This window comes from Ipomoea triloba, chromosome 12 (assembly GCF_003576645.1).
Source record: "Ipomoea triloba cultivar NCNSP0323 chromosome 12, ASM357664v1".
Lineage (NCBI taxonomy): Eukaryota > Viridiplantae > Streptophyta > Magnoliopsida > Solanales > Convolvulaceae > Ipomoea > Ipomoea triloba.
This window is the reverse complement of record NC_044927.1, coordinates 23,870,777-23,890,349: the sequence shown is the minus strand read 5'-3', so window position 1 is coordinate 23,890,349 and position 19,573 is coordinate 23,870,777. Positions and strand designations below refer to the sequence as shown.

At 35.2% G+C, this 19,573-nt stretch overlaps 2 protein-coding genes across 2 annotated transcripts; both read right to left on the bottom strand.

Annotated features, from left to right (window-relative positions):
- Positions 1-3,031: 3,031 nt before the first annotated feature.
- On the bottom strand, positions 3,032-6,414 carry LOC115999555 (TMV resistance protein N-like). Its single transcript, XM_031239397.1, has 6 exons — positions 6,410-6,414; positions 6,248-6,282; positions 5,610-6,033; positions 4,396-5,509; positions 4,136-4,198; positions 3,032-3,822 (listed from the first exon to the last, which is right to left on the bottom strand). The coding sequence occupies exons 1-6, from the start codon at positions 6,412-6,414 to the stop codon at positions 3,052-3,054; spliced, it is 2,412 nt and encodes an 803-aa protein (XP_031095257.1). The 3' UTR covers positions 3,032-3,051.
- Positions 6,415-7,552: 1,138 nt separating this feature from the next.
- Positions 7,553-17,774, bottom strand: LOC115998506. The gene is made up of 16 exons (XM_031238089.1): positions 17,621-17,774; positions 16,174-16,656; positions 15,451-15,685; positions 14,670-14,947; positions 13,564-13,731; positions 12,681-13,457; positions 11,887-11,978; positions 11,416-11,478; positions 11,186-11,274; positions 11,019-11,084; positions 9,878-10,549; positions 9,437-9,511; positions 9,232-9,302; positions 9,056-9,113; positions 8,697-8,886; positions 7,553-8,475 (listed from the first exon to the last, which is right to left on the bottom strand). The coding sequence occupies exons 2-16, from the start codon at positions 16,590-16,592 to the stop codon at positions 7,814-7,816; spliced, it is 3,915 nt and encodes a 1,304-aa protein (XP_031093949.1). The 5' UTR covers positions 16,593-16,656; positions 17,621-17,774; the 3' UTR covers positions 7,553-7,813.
- Between the last annotated feature and the right edge of the window lie 1,799 nt (positions 17,775-19,573).

Sequence of the window (19,573 nt, the reverse complement as noted above, 5' to 3'; positions counted from 1 at the left end):
CCAGCTTAGTCGACAAAGAATCTAGGTGAAGTATAGATTGGTTTAAATTAAGAAGACTAATAGATCATTCTCACGAAGATTTGAACATAAAACCTTATGATTACCAAATCAATTGTATGATCATCTTAGTTAGGAATTGCTTCGATTTTTCTATAATTTTATCTGATAGTATAGTTATATATATTCAAATATAATTATAGTCTATTTAATAATAAAATAAAAACTCCATTATTGAAGAAGGTAGCCAATTTTGAAGATGGTTGAGTTAGCTAGGTTTGAAGCCTCAAGTTGGCTGGCTAGCTAGCTTAAACTTCTAGAAGGAAAGGCAGTCCAAATGATTTAAAATCATAAAATGAATTAAGAAAAATAATACAAGCAATCTTCGCTATGAAGGTTTATTTTTTAAGAAAATATTTGTATATAAATTGTATACACATTGGTGTAAATTTATAATTTTTTATTAATTATTTATAAAATCGATCGACCTACTGCATATTAATTAATTAAATTAAGAACATTAACACGTGTCAAATATCTACGCAAAAAAAAGTTTTGTGTTTTTTAATTATTTTGTTATTTATTTATTTTTTGTTAGTTTAGACTTTGCTTTTAATTTAATTTATTAGAGACAAGGACATGATTTTGAGAAAAAGATATAACAAGTCAAGAGATTTGAAAACATGATTTGACTACCCTAAATTTTCATTTCTTTTTTCAAATTTTTATGAAGGCATTGAATAGGGATTGTCATATTTTAATTAATTATTTATTTCAATCCATATTATCCTAACAGTATTAGGTCTGGGATATAAACAAATTCAAATCATCTTATACAAAGCACATAGCCCAATTATTTACTCCAAACAAACAAATTAAAATACAACACTATTCATTATTCATATATCCATGACTTTTCTTCTTTCTTTTTGCATTTGTCTCAAATGAAATAAAACTAGTGATAAGAGTTACAGACCTATTTTCGTTACGGACATTCAATTGTCACTATGCAAGCACAATATCCCTACCACACAGGATATTAATGAACCAAATCAAAGATGTTATCCTCAACATAACATTTTCATTTCTTATTGCACACAAAAATATTCTTAGCATCTTTAGAAGAATTCCCTTGTGTTTGCACTGACCTTGTTGCAATTACTCTTTGTATAGCTTCTCTCAAGCTTTTCACCTTCCGGTTATTATCATCACCTAATTGATTATTTATTCCTCGGGTGCAGCCCTTATAACTGGCCTCTTTCTGAAAGCTCGATTCCTCCTCTTCTTCTTCAACTATGTTAAATTTACATAGCCTTGTATACTTCATGGTTCTCCAAAACTACTACAGTAAATGTAAGCTGAGCATCGACCTGTGTGTATTGATAAGAGATATGGGAGGGAATTTATACAAGTGAAGGGTGGGATAAAGACATAGGAAATGACAAGAAGAAGTTCTGAAGTTGTGTGTATATATGTATAGGATATTATTAGATAGATATTGGTATAGTAGTTGTACCTTTCTTTGATGATTTGATGAACATAAGGGCCATTATTTTAGCGTGATGGCAAAGGTACGGTGTTGGCTACTTATTTTTAATTAAGTCTTTGAGTTTTAGATAATAAATTGGCAGATTATATATGGCTTTAATTTGCATGGCTCCATTTGGGATCTGTATTCACTTGTTTTGGCCACCTAATTAACTTGTTAAACCTTGCAACAGATGGTCATTGATGCAGTGATACACTGATACTACAAATGCATATTTATTATTTTATTTTATATAGTCTGGGAAAATATAATAAGTGGAGTATGGAGTTCAGTAGCCTACTTAATTGGATAGCTCGGATAAGAGATGGATCACCACTATATATATATATATATATATATACACCATGGACCAGGGTCTACCTTACATTGTAGACTCTGGTTCAAAAATAATATTCAAATTCTATATTTGTAGTTGATGCATTTTGTATCTGTAGTTGAAAGTTTCTGTACATGTAATTATCATATTATGTGTCAGCAATTATCAAGTTATATATTTGTTTACCCTGAAACAGTTAACTATATGTATGTTAACAATGCAATATAAACTTTGGTTCATGGTATAACAATTTACCTGCCTTGCTCAAGTGCTGGACTAAGGATCCTCGGATTGAAATTAATTTCGTCTACCAGTCAAGTTAGGTTAATTAGCCATTGTTGAAGTTTGTGGATTCCTCGATAGCACTATCCTTGTTAGTTATAACAAAAGCTACTTGACCATGTACAAGTGTAAACAAGTTATTCATCGTCCTAAGTACCAAGATCTAAGAAGGAGAGGATATAAATACAATCTTTGTAAATAGAAAAAGAGGTCAATTGATATACACTACTTAATTATATTTATCCATATTAAATCAAACTCCACCCGCCCGGTGACTTTATGTTAGGATCACCAGGATAATTTACATCATATATGTTTTATTTTTAATATAGATGAATAATAAGATAATAAAAGAAAGAAAATATGTCATAATTTAAAATTGAAATGATTGTCTCATATAAACTTTATTTGTACCCCACCAAAAAAAAAAAAAAAAAAGATAAAATGAAGAAAATTTAAACCCCATCCCCCTCCTTTGTCTTCAGCCAATGATAATTTTTTTAAAAATCATTTAAAATTGTAAAAAATAAAAAAATAAAAAATAAAAAATTTAACTGTCTCAAACTCATGACCTCCCATTTAGGAGAATCACTTCATGCCACTTGACTACAAGTCTACAACGTCTTTGGCAAAAGTTGAATAATCTAATTGCATTTTCATGTTTAATTCAATGTCTCATTTAACTCATATTCCTTTTAATAATGTCCAATAACATATCCCTATTTATTATTTTTGATAGATAATACATTAAAAATAAACTTGTATAAAAATGAACCTATAGTAAAGTAAAAATGAACTTATGGTACACTAAAAATGAACATGTATATCAGTAATACACCTTACAACCCCTCAACGATATTACCAAGTCCAAATTGATATACCCTTCCTTTTCTCAAGCTTCTTAGCATCACAAGAGCCATCCTAGAGTTTGAGGCATCACTAGGCGGCAGCGGGGCGTTATGCGAACAGGGGAAACCTTTATCTCCACGTTTGGCTCCATAGGAAAAAGGTAGTCCTCATCACCATCTTTTTCTTCATAACATATATATGGATGAATAGTTACCTTCTCTTCCAGTCCTGGCTTTAATGGACATAAAACCATAGACAGCTCTAGTTCTTCTACTTTTATGGGTTCTGTAAAATAAACATATTCTGAGAGTGAGAACTGCATAAGACCATCCTCTGCTTTATAATCGCATAATCGCCATGAACCACTCAACAACTCAACACCTGTTCTTTTGTATTTTAAAACATAGTCAACAGCACACCAACTTGGAAAACACATTAAAAAGCGCAGTTTTTCCTCCAAATATACCGGCAAAGTGTTATGTGGTGAAGATCCAATTACTTTGAAGCTGCACAAATATTGTTGAATCATGTCTCTTGAAAACCACATTGAAAGTTCAGGCAATTCTTTTATCTTTGGGCACCCTAGCATCGTAAGAAATTTAAGAGATTTCAACTTGCAAATGCTACTTGGTAGTGCCCTCAGATTCTTACAACGTACCACGTCCAACTCAACAAGGTTTTTTAAATCTCCAATTGATTCTGAAATTTTAACCAACTTCGAACAGTTCCACATAGTCAGTTTCTTTAGACTGTGTGCTCCAGTGAAATTTGGGGCTCTTTTAAGTTCCTCACAATGTTCAAGACATAAAACCTCCAAGCATATAAAGTTCTGTTGAAATCAAGTAAAAAGCTGTGATCAGTTTCTTCCTTTCTATTGGTCTAATTGATTGAGTTATCATATCTCTTTGCTTAAAAAGATGTAATGTCAAAAGAAATATCATTTATATCATACCTGCAATTTGGGTTGAAATTCCACAATACTACTCCCAATCATTTTTAAAATGATAATCAGTAGGCATACGTCTCAAAGAACAATTTTGCCAATACAACAATCTAAGCTCACCGGACAAGTATTTTAAAGATCCACTGACATTCATGGATAAGATATTGAGTACTCTTAATCTGGTCATCTTAGAGAATACCTTGGTACTCAAAGGCACATCCGTTTGCACATCTACACTCATAGTTTGAATTGAATCAGTGCCCTGACAGGAAAAACAACTTCGTAAACATTCAGGCATTCCTAAATGACACAAATTAAATAATTAATGGCCAGAGTCAAATATTCTGTCCAGACTTCGTATATATAAATAATAAATAAAGAATTGAAAGAGAACACAGTGTTACTAAGCATGTGATTTCAAAACCCAACATGAAATAATAAAGTGCATAGGAGTGTTACCTTGTTGTTCAAGAGCACATCCAAATCTTCATCAGATAAAAACAATCTACTTCTTTTTTCAGGGTAAAGAGATTCCTTGTGAGCAATTGCTCTCCCCATATCCCGAACTAAACCATGCATATGAAAATTTACCCTTCCTTCTGTTAACAGGCATTTATCCTTTAAAACTGAAATACCACTTTGAGCATGGAAACCACAACTATTTAATATCATAAGAATTTCTTCTTTGTTGAGTTGTCCATATGTATAAGCGCAAGCAATATCAAGAAAGATTCTTCGAGTATCATCATCAAGTGCTTTATAACTGATTTCGAGCTTCTTCAAAATATCATCATGAGGGATTTTTTTTAACTTCTCGAAGTCATCCCTCCATTCTTGAGCTGATGATCTTGCCCGAAAATGTGAGCCTAGAACAGTAAGTGCCAAAGGAAGCCCCCCAACATAACTCACTATCATGTTTGATAGCTCTACAAAAGCCTCCGAAGGGTTTGGATTATTAAAAGCATACAAGCTAAAGAGTTGCAAAGATTCCTTGGAGCTTAACACTTCAACTTTGTACTTTTCATAATCTTTTCCAGGGCCATTCAGCAAATTAACATGTCTAGTTGTGATGATAATTGTACTGCCTGAACCAAACCAATCTCGCTCTCCTACTAATGCATCTAATTGACTCTCGTGGTCTACATCATCAACAACAATGAGCAGTTTTTTTAATCCGAGTCTTAATTTGATCAAACTAATTCCTTCATCAACATGATCAACATCAAATCTAGTTGTCTCAAGAGTTTTACAAAGAAGTTGCGTCTGTAAATGTCTTAAACCTGCACTATATCCGTCCAAACATTTTGATCTAACATCTGCAAGAAAGCAACTACCTTCAAATGTTTCACAAATTTCATTAAATACGGCTTTTGCTAGGGTTGTTTTCCCTACCCCACCCATGCCATAAATCCCAATGACACGAACGCCACCATTTGGTTCACTTTGCAGTAAAGAAAGTATTTCTCTAACATGAGTATGAATTCCAACAGGGTGTTTTGCAACATTCAAGTATGTACGATTCACCAACTGTAGAGCAGTTTCTACAATCTTCTCAATCAATTTTGATTCATACCTGTAAATTATTGGTTGATGTAGTAAATGGCATAGGGGAATGATTACTAATATAAGCAACCAATAATTTTGTTTAATAAAATGGGAGAGAGATCAATTACCCGTCAGCGTCGTTCTGCAAATCCCAACCCGAAAAATCTGCAACCTCCTTTAGGTCATCTTTCCACTGGTTAACTTGTTCGTCCCCAAAGCGTTGCCGATGTAGAGTCAATGCATCAACAAATCCACCTGTTTGTTTACGGAGATCAGAAGGCTTCACATCGTAGAATACGGGAAGAACTGTTTGATTTACTCGCTTTCTACATTTCAGTATCTCCTCGAGCTCCCTAAGACACCAACTGGAGGAGGCGTAATTTTTGGAGAATATGATAATTGAAATCATAGACTCCTTAATCGTATTGATGAGCTCAATGGAGATTTCCTCTCCTTTATGCACCTCTTCTGCGTCTCTAAAAGTGTGAACGCCAACTCGACACAGCGCATTAAAGAGATGATCGGTAAAACGATCGGCGCGTATCTTCTCCCCTGAAACTCAAAAAAACATCGTACTTCCGACGTGGAAATGAAGGTGAAGATGAATCAAGGAGCAGTTGAGTAGCTTCGGAAGTGGATTCCATGAATACAGTTTAACTACGCTTAGTGTTTTGTTACAACTATTATAACTACTCTGCTACTCACATTTACATATGCAGTCTCTAGCTGTTTACGCATATCTAGATTTTGATGAACTTTTACTTACCTGCTTCTCGCTGAGAAAGAAATTGCTCGTAAAAACTGTTAAGAATGAAAGCAAACAATATAAATTGGTGAAATGGAGGAGCAAACAGTAGGAAAATGAAGTTGCAAACAAGGATATGAACATATGATAGATAAAGGAAAGCTTCTCCCCCGCCAAACAAACTCCATTGGCAAATTAACAATAATAACAGTTTCCTGAACATAGAGACGAATTGAAGATGTAAGCCGACGATAAGGTAAAAGGCAAATTATACTGTGCACCATGGTGCACATAGCAATGTGCACCACGTACCTAAACGACGTCGTTTTACTAATCATCCGTTTTTTTGAAAATCACGTTTCCCGTTTCGGTCGGTCTGTATTTATGTTAATATTTTGTGTATTCCAGGCAATCATTCTGTGTATTCCAGGCAACCGTTCTGTGTATTCTAGGCAACCGTTATGTGTATTCATGTTAGTAACACATGTGATTTCATGTTAGTAACACATGTTGTGATGTGTTTGTGCATTCGAATGTTTAGGAGGATGAGTTCTGCATATTTTGTGTAAATATTCTGTGTATTCATGTTATTAACACAAGTTGTGATGTGTTTGTGCATTCGAATGTTAGGAGGATGAGTTCTCTGTGTATTTTGTGTCAATATTCTGTGTATTCTCGGCAAACATTATGTGTATTCTAGGCAAATGTTCTGTGTATTCTATATAATGATTATGTGTATTATAGATAATGAATTCCCTAGAGTCATTCGCGTCCGCGTTCGCATCCACTAACATCTGTATATTTTAATTTGTGTCAATATTCTGTGTATTCTGGGCAAACATTCTGTGTATTCTAGGCAAACGTTCTGTGTATTATAGATAATAAATTCCCTGAGTCATTCGCGTCCACGTTCACTAACACCAAAACGACGTCGTTTTACGTGCGTGGTGCACATTGCTATGTGCACTGCGGTGCAGGGTATAACGATTGAAGGTAAAATATAGATTGGAAATCGGTAGATATGAAGAAGAATTTGTCTTACCTTGCGATGGGTCTGTATTAATTATTTTATAATTGCATTATTTTCCTTGTGATGTCACAAACCCAGACTTTTTTGCAAATTACCCATTTTCAATACCTCTTTTTGATCGTGACATCAAGTTAATCATCAATTTTCAATACCTTTTTGATCGGGACATCAAATTAATCACATAAAATTTGTCTTGATCAAGCTAGTCACACAATTTGTCTCCTAGATATTACCCGAAGTATAGGACAGGCAAACATCTTGAAATAAGTAGAAGTTAAATGATAGAAACAATAAGATGAGACGAACAAAATTGCACTTCAAATTAAAAATGTTTCAAAGGTCTTACAAGGCAACACTGACTAGATTACATTGACAATGAGAGAATGCTCTAAGAATGCTTTACCAAGTAGTGTATTAAAAAGAAGGCTATAATTACAATACCAATTGGCCATACTTATATATATATATATGTTAACATCAAAACAAGAAAATCATCGCACTAAACAGTTAAATAACCCACCCACAAGCATGTACAATTAAATGATATGATATGATGACTAAAACATATTCAACTCCGAAAGGTCATCCATAGGTATTTCAAGCCCAATAGAATCATGATCTGCCAAACCATCCACGTCGAAGTTGAACCAAGAATTGAAATCCTGAGGTGCGCCCAGGTCAGATTCTACACCTAGTTCTCCTATTGGGTCAATGTCGTTTAATGGCAAATTTGCCGCGTTACCAGATTCCTTGACCTCTCTTGAATTAGACGGCATGTTACTTTCCTTTTTCATGTTTCCATTGGTGTTGACACATTCTCCAGAACCGGCAACTGAGGTGTGCATGGTGTTTGTTGTTTCCAAAAACTTGTTATAAGATCCATTCCCGGATGTAGAAAGCTGGGCAGTCTTCTGCTTGGGCTTCGTTTTTGTTTTGCGGTCACCTTTAGAGTTACCCAGTGATGAGCGTCCAGCTTTTGCGTTTGCATTTCTCACTGATGTATCCCTGTCCCTATCTCTCTCGCTTCGTTTTCCTTTTGCGCCACCGAACAGAGCACCACCCAGAGTGGACGTGGCCCTAAAGGCAGCACCACCAACATCATCAAGCAATACTTCCTTTTTCTTCCCCCTGTTTGATAACGGTCCATTTCTAGCAAACGCCTGATCAGATTGATGATTATCATATGGATCTAATACCCCAGCACGACCCAAATTGGACCCTGTAAAACAAAGGATATGATACTGCATTATGTACTCTATTTCGAAATATGAATGTCTGAGGGCAAGGACTTGATAATTGTATATTACAGAATGCAAAGAAAATACACAAGTTGAATGTAGCTGTTAAGGTATCATTAGCAAATAATCATTTTCAATATATGATATAACCAACAGCTTAAGCTAACAAATCTGTGTTAAACTAAAGATAGGATGGCTGTACCTGCTAAAAGCTCTGCTTCACTAAACCGAGGAGGGGTTGCAAAAATAATGTCCCGATATACGGGATCATTAAAGCAACTTGTCCCTGATTCCTCAAATTTGTGACATCTAGCAAGTGTTCTCCTAGCAAAAGCCAATGCCACCTGTTTTGACACCTTAGGCACCCCAATTTTGGAAGCTTTGCGAGTTGCCTGTTATATTTTATCCACATAGTGAATAAGAACTGATACAATTCAGGTGCTAGAACCCTTTATATTATGCAATACATGCACTCCCAAGAGTACTTGGTATTAGATCATCTCAGACATGAATGTTTAGTACGCAAGTATAATGAACCAAGAGGCAAGAAATATATATTACCAAGAGCTTCTTGTAAGCCACCTCAACAAGCTTATTCATTGCAACCTGCTCAGGGTCCCTGGATAATAACCAAATTTATTTATTGAGTGCTGTTGTGGAATAAGATTAAATGAAACTCCAAAATCCAAATTACATCACTTTAGAACTATTAGTTTGCGTAATATAAAATATCTTACCAGCAATCCACATCCTTGCCTTCTTGTATTGCATGAGACATTTTACCAAGGTATGTCTTCTTTTTACCAATCTACAGGGATCAGGAAAACAAAATAAAAACCATTTTGTTTGAGAGGAATGTCATTTGTTTTTAAATATAAATATTAAGCTATAGAAAGAATATTGGAGAAATTATTGAGAATGGAGCAAAGTTCGATATATAACCTGCTGATATAGTCCCTTCTCCAGCTGCATGATTTCTTGGTCAATCACTTCATCTTCTTTATCTTCTAAATCAGGCTGAACAGTCCAACAACACCCAAAATAAGCAAGAAAAAGTAAAATATTAAATGAACATAGGCTTTTCTTTGGGCAAGTATAAAGGAGCATAGCATTAATGTATAAAACAGTTCCAATGTAATGTCCAAATTGATGCCAAAATTCCAATCTAAAGTGGGGGAAAAATCATTACCTGAAAGGTCATATACAGACAAATTCATACATATATACATATGTATTGGTAATAAGTACTATATTTGTCACCAATCAGTTCAAACAAGCGTGAAAAGAAGTTTTTACTTATAAAGAAAAAAAAATTAAAAAAATAAAATAAAATAAAAATGAGAAGCATCCTTCCAATAAGCATGATAACAAGAAAAAGCATACCACGGCTTCTAGGTAAAGACCGATGCTCTGCAGCTCCAGCAAAAGTCTGTCATTAACAGACATTTGAGCATATTGGCAATCCAAGGAGGAAACACTGAAACTACTAGTCAGCACGTTTTGTGGACCATCAGAGTTACATCTAGAAAGGTCAACCAACAGTCCAATCTCTGAATGCATGAACCCATTCTCTCTGAGCCGCGTTTCATTACTATATGGAGAATCCCGAATGCCAGTATTACTACTGTACGTACCATATCCATTGCAAGAAGCAAACTTTGAGGTTCTATTCTTCTCTAACTGAACAACACCAACTACAGATTCACATTCAAACTCCGTCCTATCCATGTTTCTACTATCACAATCAATAAAAGGGGATGCCTCATCAGGTGAATCCCCTGGACCCTGCAGTGATAAAGATCTTTCATAACCATTTTCTTCAAATTCTTCAAGGTCATCCTCTATGATCAGAGCTGATAATACTCTTTGATAAAGTGGAGTCACTTTGTCAAAATTTTTACTAGAGTCTGGTTTTGCACAAGAAGTAGAATCTTGAACTTTATGAACAAGATCTGCATTAGCTGAATCTTTTGATCCACATTGATTCCTCATGCACTTGTCTCGGTCACCAGAAAGTGTGTCTGAGAGAGAAATTTCATCTTGCACGTGATCACCCTGGGAAAGCAAGCATAAGTAAAAAAATGTATATATTTATATGTATAGCAGAAGCAGAGATTTAATTAAAAATAAGAATTAGGCATGACACATCTTTAACTCTCTAGTGTCCAGAATATCAATACTACAAAACTATGATAATTGATTAAACCATAAATCCATAATAATGACGTTTAAAATGAGTAAAATTCTCTAGAAAAACCTTGAGCATGTTACAATGAATATAGTCCTCTTTTCAAAAATGAATTCTATAATAGTTCACTTGGCAAATGCAACATAGTAAAAAGGCATCTCAAACATATGCTTTTAAAGATACTTGCTGATGCACATAAAGATCATGTGTACACAGAATATACAGAAAAAATAAATAAATAAATAAAATTTGTAACAAGGTTATTAAGTTTCAGAAGTAAACAAGTGATTTAAAAAAAAATTGCAGTAAATAAAGATATTTGCCTCCAGAAAGTACCAGAACACCATTTTCTGGGCACGAAAACTGAGTTAGTTTTGCATGAAGTTCCTCTGCTGATTTCAACTGATTGAAAATAAAAACAAACTTCATTAGATCAACTAAAGAAAAAATATAGAGCATTATGGTCAGTATCTTAGTATGAATACTTTGATTAAGGTAGCCACCTGATCTGAAAGGTAGAACTTCTCTTCTGAACTGATCGAAGCAAAAAAGGCTTCTACTTTCTTCCAGAATGCACTTGAACAGGCATGAACTACAAAAGCAACCGACATAGAACTTCAGAGTCAGCATCTATAGAGATTTCACATTTCATTCTCCCTCCCTCCCTCCCTCTATAACCAAAGAATTGTGTATAAAAAGAAACAAGGAAGCAAGAAGTTTTCAGTATGCATACCATTAGAGTTATATGCAGATTTTGCAGCAGATAGGAGCTCCTCACGACCATCATCTGAATCCCCTAGAAAAAGGGGGGAAATGCAACAGCATAGTTATGTGCTTGAGACAATGAAAAACAAAGAGAATTTAATAGCTGATCTATTCCTTTTCAGATGGCCTGGTGGCCCAAAAATACTACACACCACAGTACAAAAACCATTTTTTCACGTTGGTAGCCTGCAACAATTTAATCATATGGCATATTCATCCAAACCAAAGTTCTTCTTCCCTTTCCTTAATCTGCCCCAAGGGAATTTCTTTTCATGTTGGTAAATCGACCATTAGTATACATGTATCACACAAACTGAATTAAATTCTCATACAGCCAGCAGATATTCATAATGGTTGTTTCCTTATCTAAAGAAGCAGATAGCAACCTTCATTTAATAGACTCAATAAGCATCTTAGGAAAACAAATTTTTAAGCATACCAGTAAAATCTGGGGAACCACTACTTGTTGGATGCCCAAGACGAGAAAATCCTTTGCGCTCTGATTGCTTTTTCAAAGGGCGGCCTGACTTACTGTGGCAATTAAGGAGAAAGTGATCTCATGCAAGAAAATTGAAGAAACAATAAATGCAGTAACTAGAAAATACAAATCTATATGCATGTTTAGTTATTAAAAAAAAAAAAAAAGGTTTTCATTGTCCATCACCAGTTTTTCAAAATTTTCTAAGTTTTCATGTTCCATTGGAAAATTAGAATTATGGTCAAACTTAACTATTTAAAAGTTATAAAATATGAAGCTATTTAAAATCCAATTTTCCTTCATATGAAAGCACAAATGAAAGTGGCATGCAGCAATGGTATTAAATGGCAGTGAGGTAAGTAGGTTGTGGTGGAAATAGGTAGTTTTAGGTGAAGGTAGGCAAATAGTAGTGTGTAAAGTTAACAATTAATGGTGGTGGTGGGGTGTAGGTAGATGGGGGTGGTGGTAGGGATATAAGTAGGCACATAATGGGGGATGAAAGTAAAAATGATAGCAATGGTGGCAGTGGTAGAGGGGTTAGATAATAGTAAGTTAAGTATGTTTCCGTATTTAGAAAGTTTGAAAAACACTACAAAAGCATTGTCCAAATTCCTTTGTTGAGGTGGAAAACATTGTTTTCATTTTTATTTTCCTAATTTTGGAAAATATTTGATCTTGAACAGAACTGTTTTTTTTTTTTAATTTTTAATGGAGACAGAGGCTCTATATTTCTATGAAGGGAAGAAATGCATCACCTGCCATTCTTTTCAGAAGTAGGCCTCGTAGGACGAAGTGGCTTGGACGTGGATAAATTATCCAACTTCTCCATTGTAGGTGAAATGTTACCCCTAGTAAATGATGAAACTCTTCCACTACGCCCTTGCCTTCGTACACCATCACCGATTTCTTCTTTGACAAGGAATTTGCTTTTCTTCATATGTGAGTTAGAAGGCCCAATATTTTGAATAGCATGTGCAGCTTTTTCCTCTCCCTCACTACAGCCAGTGCCTTTCTCTTTCAATCTGTTTTCACCAGCACCAGACTCTTCACTCTCTGATAACCTAGCAGGAGACAAAACACTCTCAGTCTTGACTTTGATGTTCTGCGCGCCGCTGGTGGAGCCCTTTGGTAAAGGAGGACCATTCACTGTGCTAGTAGTTAATCTAGCTCCAAGATCAGAAGGAGAACACCCATCAGCAGATGGCATCTGTATCTCATCATTGTTTGACACTGGAGATACAAGATTAACCCTCCTTGTTCGAGAAATTTTTTGAGGTCTCTGACCAATCCACTGAGTAATGGGAGGTGAGGATGATCCTGCAGGAAATGGACGCTTGCGATTATTGGCCCCACCTACAGAAAGGTTCTTTACTGAATTTGGTGCCTGCTCCCAGCTTTCGAGAGTTCCAGGTACACGAGAAGCATTGGAGGCTGAATTATTTGCAACCAGAGAACCACTTCGTGAAGCCCTTGAGGCCTTTCCTTTTGTAATTGGACTAGGGCAAGCATTGCTTTCCTCGCAACTATTCAATCTATAAGAGCAAAACCAGAAATGAGAATAAATAAATAATTGAAAGCTATAGCCTTGTGGTAATGCCATACTGAAATAAATTGGTATATGTGGCAACTGAAGCATACTTAATGTTTCCCTTTGCTAAAAATTTCTCCTTATTCAACCCAACTGTCAAATCCCTAGAAAGAGTAGACTTTTCCTGTTCACTTTGGAGTGCACGACCAGTAGAACTAGCAGGTGATGAGGTACCCTCTGATTTGCAATTAGCACCAGCAGCACCAGGCATTCCTGATCTGCCAAGTATGAGATGGCTTTGAATATACTAATTGAAATAAGATTTAAATAAGTGAGGTTACAACCACCCCAAACCATAAAGTAACACCAGGAAGTGGAAATAGCAAAATAAAGCCTAAAACAACAGATCATTGCTCATCAAGGAACAGCAATAATACCCATTATATAAAAGCATGTAAATTACAGCTTGACCATACACCTTTTGGCAAAATAATGTCCTGGGATGTAAAACTAAGAGAATTCAGTGACTCATTGACACAAGAACCATTGGACTTGTTTTACTTCAATAGTTGGCACATGAATGCATAAAACACCAATCAATGTATCTTAAACAATATGAGATTAGCTTTGACAGTAAATTTTCAAGTGATCTTCAACCAAGCAATGCAATATGTTTTTGGTTAACTGTTTGCAGAGAGAGTAAGGGTTTCAAGAAACACAAGGATTTCAACACTTCAATTTTTGAAAAGGTGCACAAGTTCCCTTTGTTTTCATCTCTCATGTCTTCTTTAACCTTTTTAAAACTCAGTAAAATGTAAGAGATATATTCAAAGGCACTCCCAAGAAGCCAATCATGATCAGAGAATCCCAAGTCATCTTCAACAAATGATAAGTACACAAGTTTTCACATGTCTTCTTTACCCTTTGTCAAATTTGGTAGCATATAGCAGATATAAAATCATACATTTCCCAGAAGCCACGCATGATCAGTGAGCCCAAAGTCATCTTCACATATTTCAACAATTTTATGCATGTAAATGAGTTGAAAAGGTAGCATTGTTCACTTACTATACTAATATGACATGAATTTAATAAAGCAAGAATCTTTTATAAAGGTCAAAATACACAAAAGAATTGAGCCATCCTCCCAATTCATAAAAGTCAAAGTGGAAGAGAAGAGACCAGACTAACTCTCCTATGACAGCAAAACAATTACCTGAAGCCATGGGAATCACAAGATGGCAAGCCAGCTTCGCTGGAAAGCTTATGATGCACATTTCGTTTTAATTCACCATCATCATCAATGGGTCTTGAAATGACAGCACCAACTGAGCGTTTCCTTTTCATTTTTTTGTCCCATCCTTCACCTCCAGCAGGCAATCTGCGAACCTTTTCTTCAGCCATATCGGGATCTGCATTATTATCCTTATGCATATCTCGCTCTTTTGTCATTAATACAGGCTGCCTCAGCAAACCATTACTCCGGTATTCAGACTGAAGAAAAAATGTAAAAAGTAACGTAAAATTCTAATGCAGAGGAAAAGTCATTGGAAAAAAAAAACTACTTTACTGTTACACGTGACTGGAAGGAAGGTGGTGGATAAGCAGATATACCAAAAATTGCAGGGGCAAAATTTAAGAAAATAAATTTACAAAAAAAAAAAAAAAAAAGATATGCCATTTGTATCCACAGATGGCAAGGAGAAGTGATGATATGGATACTGTTGAAAAGTTGTTTTGCAAAAACATACATAATTCTCATAAAGAAATAAGAAAACAATAGGTGGAAGTTTGGTGGAAGGGAATGTGAGCACAGAAACAAAAGAACTTTTAATAACTTTGTTGAATAAAGAAGGCAGAAATTCTATTCTGGGTGTAACCTCCCCCCCCCCCTCCCCCCTTTGGGTGCCCTTTGATACAATTCTTTAGATAAAAAGAAAAAGAATTCCGATAAAACTACATGTTAAAACTCAACAAAATAAAGATAAGTTACGAACCCGAGTTTCTGCAACTGATGTGCGTACACGCTTATTTAGAGTACCATTCTTAGGGCGATCATCAGACTTTTGAGTTACTAGTTCTGAAGGCCCTCGGTGAATCTGAGTCCCCATCTTCAAGTTTGAAGCGCTTGCTCTTTCATTTATTAATAGCTCATTCCTTTGCTGTTTCCTATTGACTTCATTATATTTGTTCAATCTATGCAGGAGCTCATCAAATTTTTTTGCTCTACCACTAATCAAAACAAAAGCTCAAATAATAAGCAAAGTACCAATCTACATAAAAATATATAATGCATACAATAATAAAAGCATTATCATGTTTGTATTCTAACAAATTCCTTCCCTAGGCAGGCCAGGCCATGGACAAATATAGAACAATATACTAAGCTAGCAAAAACTAAAGCACAGCATAATCCACAAGGTAATATTAAAAAAAAAAAAAAAAAAACACCCCACATTTCACCATTTGAGTTAAAGACCAATCCAAAACCCATACACAAATCATCTTAAGACTATGAGCGCATAGCCAAAATAAAATAAAATAAAAAAATTAATTAATTAATTAAATTAAATTAAATGACACCTTATCCTGCCCCTAAAAGGTATCTTTCATACAAAAGAGACAAATAAAAGAATACTCATCAAGAAAGTTAAAAAATAGAAAATGAAAAGGATGCATAATCCATAGAGTAATTGAATATAGCCAGTAGAAAAGTATACCTAGCCTTGCTGCATGTATCTATAAGGTTAGCTCTAAAACGTTTTACTTCATCCATAGATACAGGAGGAGAAGGCTTCAAATGAGCAGGACCAAAAGAATTATCTTCAGAGGTGCTTCCTACAGATAGTCCCAGTACCCTTCTCAACTCAACTGAACGATTATATTTTGGTTCACCAATTGGAATTTGCTCCAACATAAGACACTGCAACACTGGAGGAATATCCCCCGTCAATGTACCACTTGCACGAGATGTACCCTTCCCATAACCAAACATCCGGTTGCCAGCACCCTCATTGAAGCTCCCAGACCTATCCAAGGTTGGACCAGTATAAGAAACTCTCTGCCCATTGCTGTAATTGCCAGCAAAACCTGAGTCAGGGCTAGCAGACTTTAATTCAAACCTTGCATTCCCAGCCATAACAAAACTCAGAACTAACACATCTCTTCAAAGAACCTTCTCCTAGCAATTGACTTCAAACACCCTAACAAAACCAAACAAGAAAAACAGTTAATAGCACTATAGCAGTTTCAGCAAAGCTACAGCAGCTAAATTTTAAAAAGTAGGTAATCATTTTGCAGCAAGACTAAGAACCATTGACCAAAGGCAATGTCCCTAAATTTAAGCCCCAAAGCATCATTCCAGATCACTCACACTATATAGGGCCTGGCATTACCAATTTAATAGCACTCTTCAGTCTTCACTATAAGTTTCAACACATTCTAGCTGTCAAAAAAGCACACCACAGTTCTCTTTCTTCCCTTTCTTTTCAATGTTCTTTAGCAGGATATAAAATGATGTAGATAGTTAAAAGAAGAAAAACCAGGAGGAAAAAATTACATCATTTCAACACAAAGGAATGCTGAAGGAATCCAGAAGCCATATTGTTGAGCGCGGTGTAATTAAATTGCACTAAAATCACACTGAAATATTGAGTAGCACTAGATGTGTTCTTAAAATTCTGAAAAATTCAAAAATTCATTCGCATACTAGATATCAAACTGCCACGGGTATCTATTCTCCATTAACAGTACTAATTTCAAAACCCAAAGTCTGGAGTAAAAAGCTCAGGTTTTTACCCAAATTACGAGAAGAAAAAAAAAACATAAAATGAATGAGCAATTGCTTAAAAAAAGCAACAAGAAACAATAAAACTGAAATTTCCACTCAATGTAAACAAGAACAATAATAAACTGAACTCTAGCAGACCAAAGTAACAAACACGAAGCGCCTGATGAAAATTCAGAGAGGTAAAGCATCAAAACCGAAAATGAAATGAACAACAAACGCATAACTGACCAATCAGACCACTTCAACTGATTGTCAAACCCTAGCTTGAGTATAACGAAAATCTAGGGTTTATCAGGAATCAAAGACGAACAGAAGTTGAACAGCGAGAGAGCTGAGCAAAAGTAATGAATTCAACTACGGAAGAGCCGAAAGCTTACCGGCATTCGTCGATCAAGGAGATCGAAGCGAGAGAATGTAGAGTGTCAGAAAGAAAACAGTAAGAGAGAGAAATTGCGCTTATAGAGAGAGAAAGTACCGAGCATACATGGTGGGCTTGATTTTTGTCTTTTTCTTTAATTTTCTTTCCTTTTCTTTTCTCTATTTCTATTTTTATCATTTAAACCCCTTTTTTGCCCTCTCCAAAATAGAATTTTTCTCAGGGGAGCATGTTTTTTTATATGTAATGTAATAAAATAAAATAAAAAGGGAATGAGAAATGGAGCATGTTTTATTCTGCATGTGAAATCCTTTTTGTTTTCTATTTTACATTGAAGAGAAATGTGAACTATAAGAATGAAGATTAAGAGTACCTATTTTATTGATATTATTATAATGAATTATGTATATTTTTGCTAAGGAAATAAATTTATAACTTTTTCTATTAATGATTGTAGCAGTAAGACGTTATAGGAATTTTCACAAAAAGATTCCGTTAAAAAGCACCACCAATTACGATCCTTTTTGTTAAAGATTACAATCACTTTTGCTAAAATTACAAATTCTTACTCCTTTTTATAATGTTATTATTAAAGACAGATATCCTCAAACAATAACCCTGAAGTGTGGATAAGGTAACGCATGTCTCTTACAGCTCATCCTGATTTGTAACTGACTAAAGTTACGAGTTATTACTCCTTTTTATTGTGTTAATTATTAATAACAAATATCCTCGACCGATACTCTATGTGTGAATAAGATAGTGCTGGTCTCTTCCAGCTCAACCTAATTTGTAACTCTTGAAGTCCCACAAAACACAAACACCATATTAATGCCTCCGGATTGAGAACCCAAGGGTAATGCACTTCTCAACCATTGAACTAGACTAGAACTATCATACTTGAGAGTAACTCAGGAAATGCAAATATGGTGGCAAAAAAATTAGTGGCAAAGCGTGTATAACGTGGGATGAGCTTGTCATTATCACTGTATTAAAAAGTATATCTGCATTTTAAATGTTCTGATTGCCAACCATACTGTGTTCCATTGCTTCAGGTAAGTTGATAGGAGGACACAAGAAGTATGCCTGGAAAGCATGAGTGAGATTGTTCAAAGTTCAAACCAGACAACTCATGAATGACAAAACAAAGGTAATTATGTTCTTCAGAAAATTGTTGAATCAGAAAACTTGGTTTCAATGCACCCTATGTAATGTTGTCCATCATCTTTGCAGGAGCAAGTACCAAAATGAACAACTTGATGGAATATGCTACTTTTGCTCATCTCACTTGTGCATACAGCAGATCAACAAGACAGCAATTGGCTTACCAATTGCCCCAAGCTACTAGGTTAGTTTCATAACTTCAGATATACTCAGACAGGCATTTTGGCACCTTAAAACTAAAACATACAAGCACTGAAATCATCCCTGCAAGAACACCACAGGATGACAGGATGCACGCAAAAAAGTTTTAGTATAGCAAAGGCAGGCAATTTAGCATTCAATGGTCTTATCAAATAAACATAATGCTAAAAGAAGTGGATTCTTGAAATAAGCTAACTAGTAACTATTACCAAAGCTAGTAACACAGTCCTGAGTAATTGTGTTCAAGAAAAGGGGATTTCCACATCCCTCTCATAACACACACAACTACAGTTAGAGATAAGTATAATGGTTGAATTAAAACCCCCAAACAAAAAGCAATCACCTACGAACTAGACCTTATGAATGAAATCAGCAAATTTTATGATTAAATGATCTGAAACACACAGTTAAGAAGATAGATCTGAAGTTCTGAGTAATTGTAAACATATGACACCTCATAATTAAGAAAAGCCCTGAAAACAAGATGAAATTGACCCAACTTCAAGCTAATGAATTTCTTTACCAACTCCGAACTGAAGCCCCCAGCCAAAATGCATCACAAGCATTTAGAATGCAGGTAGCTCACATG

Excerpts from the sequence above, each read along its gene's own strand:
- LOC115999555 (XM_031239397.1), bottom strand. Across the intron at positions 6,034-6,247 it reads TCTTTCTCAGCGAGAAGCAG|GGGAGAAGATACGCGCCGAT; the intron begins GTAAGTAAAAGT and ends TTTGAGTTTCAG. Across the intron at positions 5,510-5,609 it reads TTGCAGAACGACGCTGACGG|GTATGAATCAAAATTGATTG; the intron begins GTAATTGATCTC and ends AATAATTTACAG.
- LOC115998506 (XM_031238089.1), bottom strand. The coding sequence starts at position 16,592 with ATGGCTGGGAATGCAAGGTTTGAATTAAAGTCTGCTAGCCCTGACTCA. Across the intron at positions 11,979-12,680 it reads ACTTCTGAAAAGAATGGCAG|TAAGTCAGGCCGCCCTTTGA; the intron begins GTGATGCATTTC and ends TAATTGCCACAG. Across the intron at positions 11,275-11,415 it reads ATCTGCATATAACTCTAATG|TTCATGCCTGTTCAAGTGCA; the intron begins GTATGCATACTG and ends TTGCTTTTGTAG.